We start from the raw sequence: 12317 nt of genomic DNA, 5'->3' as shown, positions 1-12317 counted from the left end.
TATCCACCATCAACCCTTTAAGTATCATTTGCCAGTCTATCTTAGCTAATTTACGTCTCATACCTTCAAAGTTACCCTTCTTTAAGTTCAGAACCTTTGTTTCTGAATTAACTATATCACTCTCCGTCTTAATGAAGAATTCCACCATATTATGGTCACTCTTAACTAAGGGCCCTCGCATGACAAGATCGCTAACTAACCCTTCCTCATTGCTCAATACCCAGTCTAGAATGGCCTGCTCTCTAGTTGGTTCCTCGACATGTTGGTTCAGAAAACTATCCCGCATACATTCCAAGAAATCCTCTTCCTCAGCACCCTTACCAATTTGGTTCACCCAATCTATATGTAGATTGAAGTCACCCATTATAATTGCTGTTCCTTTATTGCCTGCATTTCTAATTTCCTGTTTAATGCCATCCCCAATCTCACTACTACTGTTAGATGGCCTGTACACAACTCCCACCAGCGTTTTCTGCCCCTTAGTGTTATGCAGCTCTGCCCATATCGATTCCACATCTTCCCGGCTAATGTCCTTCCTTTCTATTGCGTTAATCTCCTCTCTAACCAGCAACACTACCCCACCTCCTTTTCTTTCCTGTCTATCCCTCCTGAATATTGAATATCCTTGAATGTTGAGCTCCCATCCTTGGTCACCCTGGAGCCATGTCTCTGTGATCACAACTATATCATATTCATTAATAACTATCTTCACATTCAATTCATCCACCTTGTTACGAATGCTCCTTGCATTGACACACAAAGCCTTCCAGGCTTGCTTTTACAACACTCTTAGCCCTTATACAATTATGTTGAAAAGTGGCCCTTTTTGACTTTTGCCCTGGATTTGCCGGCCTGCCACTTTTACTTTTCACCTTACTACTTTTTGCTTCTACCCTCATTCTACACCCTTCTGTCTCTCTGCACTTGTTCCCATCCCCCTACCACATTAGTTTAAATCCTCCTGAACAACAGTAGCAAACACTCCCTCTAGGACATTGGTTCCAGTCAGCCCAGGTGCAGACTGTCCTGTTTGTACCGGTCCCACCTCCTCCAGAACTGGTTCCAATGCCCCAGAAATTTGAATCCCTCCCCCTTGCACCATTTTTCAAGCCACGTATTCATCTGATATATCCTCCTATTTCTACTCTGATTAGCACGTGACACTGGTAGTAATCCAGAGATTATTACCTTTGTGGTCCTACTTTTTAGTTTATCTCCTAACTCCCTAAATTCACCTTGTAGGACCTCATCCCATTTTTTACCTATATCGTTGGTACCTATGTGCACCACGACCACTGGCTGTTCACCCTCCCACTCCAGAATGTCCTGCAGCCGCTCAGAGACATCCTTGACCCTTGCACCGGGGAGGCAATGTACCCTCCTGGAATCTTGTTTGTGATACTACCTGTTCATAAATGCTCACTCAGCTCTGGGGCTCATTATAACCTTATTACTTATACAGGTGCACATTCCTACATCAGAAGTTCTGAAATCCAAAAAGCTACGAAAACCGAAGTTTTTTTCACCAACAGCTGACGTCACTCAGGTGTGATGTGGCAGCACTAGCAGAGACTGCCAGACGTCAGTTTTGGCTTAGCGCTCGTACTGGTTACACGTGCATTTTCTGTTCACTGATATTTTGCATTCACTGTTGACTTTGTGTTTAATTTCACTGTGAAAATGTCAAAAAGAGTTGCAGATACCCCTATGGGTAACAATGAGAAAAAGAGAAGGAAGCATCTATCATTATCAATAACACAGAAAGTGGAGTTATTGCAGAAGCTTGATCGTGGTGTCTGTGTGGCGTCTTACGGAAGAAAATAGTGTCGGAACTACCACTGTATATGATTTAAATAAACAGAAAGACAAGATACTGAAGTTTTATAGTGACAGTGACGTTCTACATTTATTCCAATAAGTCATTTACCATGAGTTTAATTCAATTCATTTGAAGCTGTATACTTTTATGTTTTATTGAATGTTTTTGTTGGAAATAAAATTTTTTATTGTCATTATTCCCTAATACAGTATAACAACTATTTACGTAGCATTTACATTGTATTAGGTATTATAAGTAATCTAGAAATGATTTAAAGTATACAGGAGGATATGCGTAGGTTTGGTGCGCCGCCGGGTCCTAGAGTCCACCACACTGAGACAGGTTAAATAAGGGACTTGAGCATACGTGTTTTTTGGTATCGGTGGGGGGGTCCTGAAATCTGAAAAATTTTGAATTCCGAAATGCAACTGGCCCAAGGATTTTGGATAAGGGATTGTGGGCCTGTATATACCTAGCATCGAGACACCAGAAACAATCACTGACATTACCATCATCAGCACAGAGCAAAAGCAAAAGGACCAGTGACACAAACGTAGGTCAGACAGTGAGTAAATGGCTCAATTTTAAACACAGAGTCATATCCAGTGTCTGTATTACATACCTGTAGGTCAAGAGTGGTGGGGAATATATTCCCTTTATCATAAAGAACTTGGCAACCAATCTAACTTGCACCCATTCACTATCTCAGCACCAGAGTTGCATTGTGCACCTTATGCAGAAATGTTAGAAACCTTTGAAAATTCCTCCCAAATCAGGATGTTGCAGTAGGTGAGAAAGAAAACAAGACTGTAAGAACACGATCCATGATGACTGTGACAACATCATCAACCTCTAATTTCCTTTTCCCAAACCTTGTACATTTTTTGCAATATTTTCATATCGTCATTTGAATTTCTATCAGAGATCCAAAACTATTTTTCAAAGTTATCAGAGGTAAAATTGTGCCCTTACAAACACATTATAATTAGACTACAAGACCATGACAAAAGGGCAGAAATAGAACATTTGGCCCATCGAGTTTGCTCAGCCAAAAGGGGCATCCATGTATTCTGAAGCTGTGCCTCCTGGTTCTAGACTCTCCCTTACTATAGGAAACATCTTCTCCACATCCACTCTATCTCGGCCTTTCAATATTTGAGAATGAGATCCCTCCCCCCATTCTGCAGTATGTAGTGAGACTGAGGAAGGGCAAGCAGATGATACGACAAAATCGCAGTCAGTGGGATGAGTTGAAGTGTAACATGGGGACAAAATCAAAAAGGGTGACGAATACAGGACTGAAGGTGTTACATTTGAAGGCATTAGACAAGGGTGTGTTTTCTTCCCTGATTTGTTTAATGTGTACAGTGAAACAATATTACAAAAAATAAGAGACATCTTGGGAATCAAAGTTGGTGGTGAAAGCATCAATAACTTTAGATACGTGGATGACACTGTGTTAATTGCAAGTACGGAGGAAGAACTACAAAACTTAATTGAAGTTGTTGAAGAAAGTGCAAAAATGGGTCTATCTATCAATTGCAAAAAGACAGAATGTATGGTGATATCCAGAAAGAAGGAGAATCCTATCTGCAGGCTGAGAATAAATGGGGAAGACATAAAACAAGTACAGAACTTTTGCTGCTTAGGAAGCTGGGTGACATCAGATGGCAGGTGCGACATGGATATCAAAAGAATAGGGATGGCAAAAGACACCTTTACGAGAATGAAGAGTATACTAACCAATACTAAACTAGGCATGACAACCTGCCTCAGAGTACTGAAATGTTATGTTTATCCAGTTATGTTATACGGCTCAGAATATTGGACAATATCTAGTAACATGAGGAAACGAATTAAAGCAGCAGAGATGTGGTTTTTGAGGAGGATGCAAAGAATATCATGGACGAAATGAATATCTCATGAGGATATCATGAACAGAGCAAGCATAGGAAGAGAAATAATGTATGAGATCATGAAAAGGCAACGTAACTTCATTGGACAAGAAGAGTTAGAATGCACGGTAATTATGGGAAAGATTGAAGGGAGGAAAGCAAAGATAAATGATGATGGGGACAGCAGTCGGAGAACTGGAAATGAATACCAATGAATTGATTCATTTGACCCGAAACAGGAGGGTGTGGGCCATGGCAGTCAAAGCTCAAACTGGGCACGGCACCTGATGATGATGATGATGATATTTGAATGCACCACTATATGGAATAAGGTAGATGATCTTGTATCACAGACATATTGGCAGGTATGATGTTGTGGGCATCACCGAGTTGTGGCTGAAACAAGATCATAGTTAAAAGCTTAACATCCAAGGATACACATTGTATTGAAAGGACAGGCAGGTAGGCAGACAGAATGGGTGGCTCTGTTGGTAAAAAATGAAAATTAATCCTTAGAAAGATGGGATACATAATCTGTTGATGTAAAATCCTTGTGGGATGAGTTAAGAAACTGCAAGGGTAAAAAGACACTGCTGGAAGTTATTTACAGGCTCACAAACAGCAGCCAGGATGTGGGATATAAATTGCAAAGTGAAACACAAAAGGCATGTAATAAGCATAATGTTACGATTTCATGGAGGATTTCAATATGCAGGGAGATTGGGAAAATCAGGTTGGAGCTGGATCTCAAGGAGGGAATTTGTAGATGCCTACGAGATGGCTTTTTAGAGCAGCTTGTGGTTGAGCTCATTAGAGGAAAGGCACTTCTGGACTGGCTGTTGTGTAATGAACCAGATTTGATAAAGGAACCCTTAAGAAATAGTGATCATAATATGACAGAATTCACTCTGCAGTTTGAGAAAGGGACGATAAATTCTGATGTATTATTACAGTAAAGTAAAGGGAACTGCAGAGACATGAGAAATAATGCTGGCCAAAGTTATTTGGAAGGGGTCACTACCAGGGATGATAGTAGAAAAGCAAAGGCTGGAGTTTCCAGGGACAATTCAGAAGAAGGTGCAGGATTCCAAAGATGAATCCTGTATTCTAAATCCTGTATTCCTGTAATCCTGTATTCTAAAGGAAGGATGAGGCAACCACGGCTGACAAGGGAAGTCAAAAACAGCATAAAAGCAAACAAGAGGGCATACAATATAGCAAAAATTACTGGGAAGTTAGAAGATTGTGAAGCTTTTAAAAAAAATAGAAGGCAACTAAAAAAACATAAGGAGAGAAAAGATAAAATATGAAGGTAAACTAGTCAGTAACAAAGTCAGTATAATTTCCTTAAAGGAAAACTTTGCCTTACAAATCTGTCAGAATTTTGCCTGGTGATGAAACATTTGCAAATGGATTGCCAGGATCAGAGAACAACTTAACCATCAGCCACCCAAGTTACACACTTCAGGTGATTTCCAGTTGATTCTGGAATGGTTCTGGATGAATAGAAAATTCCAAATGTCACTGCAATCTTTAAGAAGGGAGAGAGACAAAAGAAAAGAAATTATACACTAGTTAGCCAGACTCCAAAGGTTGGGAAGATGTTGTAGTCCATCATTAAGGAAGAGCAATTGGAGTACTTGGAGGTGCATTATAAGGTAAGCCAGGGTCAGCATGGTTTCCTTAAGGGGAAGGCTTGCTTGACAAATCTGCTGGAATTCTTTGAGGAAATAACAGGCAGGATAGACAAATGAGAGTCTGTAGATGTTGTTTATTTGGATTTTCAGAAGACCTTTGATAAGGTGCCACACATGAAGCAGATTAACAAGATATTATGTCATGATAATAATATCATATTATTATGATATTATGTCACTCTGCTATTTAAGAAGGGGGCAAGGAAGCAAAAAGGAAATTATAGACCTGTTAGCTTGACATCAGTGGTTGGGAAGTTGTTGGAGTCGATTGTCAAGGATGAGGTTACGGAGTATTGGAGGCATATGACAAGATAGGCAGAACTCAGCATGGTTACCTTAAAGGAAAATCCTGCCTGACAAACCTATTACAATTTTTTGAGGAAATTACCAGTAGGCTAGACAAGGGAGATGCAGTGGATGTTGTATATTTGGATTTTCAGAAGGCCTTTGACAAGGTTCCACACACGGGGCTGCTTAACAAGGTAAGAGCCCAGGGAATTACGGGAAAGTTACATACGTGGATAGGGCGATGGCTGACTGGCAGGAAACACAGAGTGGGAATAAAGGGATCCTATTCAGGTTGGCTGCCAGTTACCAGTGGTGATCCACAGGGATCAGTGTTGGGGCCGCTTCTTTTTACGTTGTATATCAATGATTTGGATTATGGAATAGATGGCTTTGTGGCTAAGTTTGCTGATGATACAAAGACAGGTGGAGGGGCCGGTAGTGCTGAGGAAACAGAGAGTCTGCAGAGAGACTTGGATAGATTGAAAGAATGGGCAAGGAAGTGGCAAATGAAATACAATGTTGGAAAGTGTATGGTTATGCACTTTGGCAGAAGAAATAAATGGGCAGACTATTATTTAAATAGGGAGAGAATTCAAAGTTCTGAGATGCAACGGGACTTGGGAGTCCTCGTGCAGGATACCCTTAATGTTAACCTCCAGGTTGAGTCGGTGGTGAAGAAGGTGAATGCAATGTTGGCATTCATTTCTAGAGGAATAGAGTATAGGAGCAGGGATGTGATGGAGAGGCTCTATAAGGCGCTGGTAAGACCTCACTTGTGGAGTACTGTGGGCAGTTTTGGTCTCCTTATTTAAGAAAGGATGTGCCGACGTTGGAGAGGGTACAAAGAAGATTCATTAGAATGATTCCAGGAATGAGAGGGTTAACATATGAGGAATATTTGTCCGCTCTTGGGACTGTATTTCTTGGAGTTTAGAAGAATGAGGGGGGACCTCACAGAAACACTTCGAATGTTGAAAGGCATAGACAGAGTGTATCTGGCAAAGTTGTTTCCCATGATGGGGGAGTCTAGTACGAGAGGGCATGACTTAAGGATTGAATGGCGCCCATTCAGAACAGAGGTGCAAAGAAATTTTTTTTGCCAGAGGAATCTAAGGAATTTGTTGCCACAGGTGGCAGTGGAGGCCAAGTCATTGGGTGTACTTAAGGCAGAGATTGATAGGTATCTGAGTAGCCAGGGCATCAAAGGTTATGGTGAGAAGGCAGGGGGAGTGAGACTAAATGGGAGAATGAATCAGCTCATGATAAAATGGCAGAGCAGACTCGATGGGCCGAGTGGCCGACTTCTGCTCCATTGTCTTATGGTCTTATTACAGGAAAGATACTAGCATGGATAAAAGATGAGCTGATTGCCAGGAGGCCAGGTGTCAGAATAAAGGGGATCATTTCTAGTTGGCTACCGGTGACTAGTGGTGTTTCACAGGAGTCTGTATCGGGACCGCTTCTTTTCATATTATATGTCAATGATTTGGATGGTGGAATTGATGGCTTTGTGGTCAAGTTTGCAGACTAAAGGTAGCTGGAGAAACAGTGTTGAGGAAGCAGAGAATCTGCAGAAGGGCTTGGACAGATTTGGAGAATGGAAGGGTTCTAAGAGTAAGCCTAGCAATTATCGGCCTGTGAGTTTGACGTCAGTGGTGGGTAAATTGATGGAAAGTATTCTTAAGGATGGTATATATAATTATCTGGATAGACAGGGTCTGATTAGGAACAGTCAGCATGGACTTGTGCGTGGAAGGTCATGTTTGACAAATCTTATTGAATTTTTTGAAGAGGTTACTAGGAGAGTTGACGAGGGTAAAGCCGTGGATGCTGTCTATATGGACTTCAGTAAGGCTTTTGACAAGGTTCCACACTGAAGGTTCAATCGTTAGGTATTAATATTGAAGTAGTAAAATGGATTCAGCAGTGGCTGGATGGGAGACACCAGAGAGTGGTGGTGGATAACTGTTTGTCGGATTGGAGGTCGGTGACTAGTGGTGTGCCTCAGGGATCTGTACTGGGTCCAATGTTATTTGTCATATACATTAATGATCTGGATGATGGGGTGGTAAATTGGATGAGTAAGTATGCAGATGATACTAAGATAGGTGGAGTTGTGGATAATGAAGTAGGTTTTCAAAGCTTGCAGAGAGATTTAGGTCGGTTAGAAGAGTGGTTCTGAAAGATGACAGATGGAGTTTAATGCTGAAAAATGTGAGGTGCTACATTTTGGTAGGACTAATCAAAATAGGACATACATGGTAAATGGTAGGGCATTGAAGAATGCAGTAGAACAGAGGGATCTAGGAATAATGGTGCATATTTCACTGAAGGTGGAATCTCATGTGGATAGGGTGGTGAAGAAAGCTTTTGGTATGCTGGCCTTTATAAATCAGAGCATTGAGTATAGGAGTTGGGATGTAATGTTGAAATTGTACAAGGCATTGGTGAGGCCGAATTTGGAGTATTGTGTACAGTTTTGGTCACCAAATTATAGGAAAGATGTCAACAAAATAGAGAGAGTACAGAGAAGATTTACTGGAATGTTACCTGGGTTTCATCACCTGAGAAAGGTTGAACAAGTTAGGTCTTTATTCTTTGGAATGTAGGTTTAGGCGGTGGACTTGAAAGAGGTATTTAAAATTATGAGGGGGATAGATAGAGTTGACGTGGATAGGCTTTTTCCATTGAGAGTAGGGGAGATTCAAACAAGAGGACATGAGTTGAGAGTTAAAGGGCAAAAGTTTAGGGGTAACATGAGGGGGAACTTCTTTTCTCAGAGAGTGGTAGCTGTGTGGAATGAGGTTCCAGCAGAAGTGGTTGAGGCAGGTTCGATGTTGTCATTTAAAGTTAAATTGGACAACTATATGGACAGGAAAGGAATGGAGGGTTATGGGCTGAGTGCAGGTCGGTGGGACTAGGTCAGAGTAAGAATTCGGCACGGACTGTAATTGTTATATGTTTTATATATATGGTTATAAGTGGCAGATGAAATATAATGCAGGGAAGTTTATGGTTATGCACTTTAATAGAAGGAATAAAGGTGTGGATTATTTTCTAAGAATGGAGAAAATTCAAAAATCAGAGTTGCAGAGGAACTTGGGAATCCTCGTGCAAAATTTTCTAAAGGTTAACTTGCAAGTCAGTGGTAAGGAAGGCAAATGCAGTGTCAGCATCTATTTTGAGAGGACTCGTATACTAGAGCAAGGATATGATACTGAAGCTTTCTAAGGCATTGGTGAGGACTCACTTGGGAGTACTGAGAGCAGTTTTGGGTCTCTTATCTAAGAAAAGGTGTGTTGGCATTGGAGAGAGTCCAGAGGAGGTTCATGAGAATGATTCCATGAATGAAAGGGATGGTATATGAGAAGTGTTTGATTGCTCAGGGCCTGTATTTGCTGGAGTTTAGCAGAATAAGGAGGGAATGCATTGAAACCTATCAAACATAAGGTTGTGTGCTTAGCCCCTGCTCCACTCACTTTACACCTATGACAGTGAGGCTAAGCACAGCTCTAATACCATATTGAGATTTGCTGACGACAACACTGTTGTAGGTCAAATCAAAGTTGGTAACGAATCAGCATATAGGAGGGAGATTGAAAATCTGGCTGAGTGGTGTCATAACAACCTCTTACACGATATCAGCAAGACCCAAGAGCTGATAATTGATTTCAGAAGGAGGAAACTGGCGTCCATGAGCCAGTCCTCATCGGAGGACCAGAGGTGGAGAGGGTCAGCAACTTTAAATTCCTCAGTGTTAATATTTTGGAGGATCTGTCCTGGGTCCAGCACACAAGTGCAATTACAATGAAAGTGTGGCAGCACCTCTACTTCCTTAGGAGTTGCAAAGATTCAGCATGACATCTAAAACTTTGACAAATTTCTTTTGATGTGTATATTGATTGGCTACATCACAGTCTTGTATGGGAACATCAATGCCCTTGAACAAAAAGTCATGGATATGACCCAGTCCATCACAGGTAAAGCCCTCCCCCACCATTGAGCACATCTACATGGAGTGTTGTTGCAGGAAAGCAGCATCCATTATCAGGGAACCCACCACCCAGGATATGCTCTCTCCTTGCTGCTGCCATCAGGAAGAAAGAACAAAAGCCTCAGGACTCAAACCACCAAGTTCAGGAACAGTCATTATCCCTCAACCATCAGGCTCTTGAACCAAGGGGATAAATTCACCTGCTCCATCACTGAAATGTTCTCACAACCTATGGACTCACTTTCAAGGACTCTTCATCTCATGTTCTCGATATTTATTGCTTTTTTTAAATTATTACACCTTTCTTTTTGTATTCACATAGTCTGCACTCGGGTTGAATGCCCAAGTTGGTGCGGTCTTTCATTGATTCTGTTATGATTCTATTATGGATTTACTGAGAATGCCTGCAAGGCAATGAACCTCAGGGTCGTATATGGCGACATGCAAAAGTTTGGGCACCCCTGGTCAAAATTTCTCTTACTGTGAATAGCCAAAAAGTTCTATTCAAAAGGTTCAAAGGAACATCTAAACAAGCCAGATGCATTTTGGAAACAAGTCCTGTGGACTGATGAAGTTAAAATAGAACTTTATGGCCGCAATGAGCAAAGGTATGTTTGGAGAAAAAAGGGTGCAGAATTTCATGAAAAGAACCCCTCTCCAACTGTTAAGCACGGGGGTGGATTGATCATGCTTTGGGTTTGTGTTGCAGCCAGTGGCACGGGGAACATTTACTGGTAGAGGGAAGAATGAATTCAATTAAATACCAGCAAATTCTGGAAGCAATCATCACATCGTCTGTAAAAGAGCCGAAGATGAAAAGAGGATGGCTTCTACAACAGGATAATGAACCTAAACACACCTCAAAATCCACAATGGACTACCTCAAGAGGCGCAAGCTGAAGGTTTTGCCATGGCCCTCACAGTCCCCTGACCTAAACATCATCGAGAATCTGTTGATAGACCTCAAAAGAGAAGTGCATACAAGACGGCTCAAGAATCTCACAGAACTAGAAGTCTTTTGTAAGGAAGAATGGGTGAAAATCCCCCAAACAAGAATTGAAAGACTCTTAGCTGGCTACAAAGTATTAAGTACTGACCATGCAGGGTGCCCAAACTTTTGCTTCGGGCCCTTTTCCTTTTTTGTTATTTTGAAACTGTAAAAGATGGAAATAAAAAAAAAATCTTGCTTAAAATATTAAAGAAATGTGTCATCTTTAACTTTATGCCTTTTGTAAACCAGTTCATCTTTTAGTCAGAAATTTTGATCAGGGGTGCCCAAACTTTTGCACGCCACTGTATATGTACTTTGATAACCAATTTACTTCGAATATTGAAAGAACTGTATGTGAAGAGGATGTTTCCTATAGTGGGTGAGTCTGGACCAGAGGACTGTAATGTGAAGAGTTAATTTACTTGCCATCCGAAAGTTGCTTCTGCAGTGCTAGTCACTGATTGACCCATTTGAAGGATGCGGAGCTTTTTTTCCCTTGCATGCCACGGCACCAGGTTTCCAGTTCCAGGCGCCTCAGTGGTACAAGAACAGCACGTGTGAAAGACGTGCTCACGATTAGTGCTGAGGAACCATTGGCAAAGGACGCTGCAGATACAGGAGAGCCCATGTGCACTCTTCACTAAATATCCATTTGTTGCAGGTTTAGTCTGTTGTGTAACTTGGGGAGACTTAACTACATATTGTTAAGCTTGAATGTTTAGTGTCATAGTTTTTGTAACTTAGGGTGGCTTAGATGAGCACTTGCTTGACTTAGACATCTGGCTGCATGTTTTAGTTTTTGTCTGTAAATAAATGGCTAATGTGCTTACTCTTAATCAGTGTCTTCTGTCCCACTTACTGAACCCGTGACCCTGCCTCGCCGTAACAAGGGCACACCCAGAATAGAGGGACCACCATTTGGAACAGAAACGAGAAGGAATTTCTTGAGCCAGAGCATGGTGAAATTGTGGAATTCACTGCCATGGACAGCTGTGGAGGACACATCGCTGAGTATATTTAAAGTAGACGTTGATAGGTTCTTGGTTAGTCAGGGTTATCAGAAGAAGGCAGGAGAATGGGGTTGAGAGGGATAATAAATCAGCCATGATGACTGATACAACAGACTCAATCAGACCAGTGGCCTAATTCTGCCCCTATGTCTATGGTCTTGTATATCTGAAAAAAAACCTTTTGGTATAATCTTTTATATTACTAGCTAGCTTACCTTTATACATCATCTTTTCTCTCCTTATTGCTTTTATTTTTAGGTACTTCTGTTGGTTTTTAAAAGCTTCCCAATCCAATAACTTCCTTCTAATTTTGCTATATTATATGCCCTCTCTTTTGCTTTTATGATTATCAAAGATTGATTCTGTTTCCTCTTTCACATGCCTGTAATCCACAGTGGAAGAGGTGCAGATTAACTGAAGTTGTATCTTAGCTTTAATATGTAACACTTTAGCTTTTAGCTATTAGACCAGTTCTTGGACCACATGGGTACAGGAACATTTGGCACGTATGTAATTTTAAGTGCATTACCTCATCCACAACTCTGGCAAAGCGGTGCAGAGTAGAAATCACTTCATCATCCCCTTTGCTCAAGGCGAAGTTCTAGAATGTGACAAAAGGCTTT

The 12317-nt window shown here is 41.2% G+C and overlaps 1 protein-coding gene across 5 annotated transcripts in view; it reads right to left on the bottom strand.

Annotated features, from left to right (window-relative positions):
• Positions 1-12317, bottom strand: part of appl2 (adaptor protein, phosphotyrosine interaction, PH domain and leucine zipper containing 2) — a 137603-nt gene that overhangs the window by 100243 nt on the left and 25043 nt on the right. For 3 of the 5 annotated variants that reach the window (XM_072241685.1, XM_072241682.1, XM_072241683.1), the window contains one exon: positions 12224-12295. The exons of the other annotated variants lie outside the window; for them this stretch is intronic. In XM_072241685.1, the coding sequence (XP_072097786.1) occupies positions 12224-12295 (72 nt within the window). The remainder of the gene's footprint in view (positions 1-12223; positions 12296-12317) is intronic. 5 annotated transcript variants of the gene reach the window in all.

Source organism: Mobula birostris, chromosome 23, assembly GCF_030028105.1.
Source record: "Mobula birostris isolate sMobBir1 chromosome 23, sMobBir1.hap1, whole genome shotgun sequence".
NCBI classification, from domain to species: domain Eukaryota; kingdom Metazoa; phylum Chordata; class Chondrichthyes; order Myliobatiformes; family Myliobatidae; genus Mobula; species Mobula birostris.
This window is presented reverse-complemented; position numbering and strand designations above follow the sequence as displayed.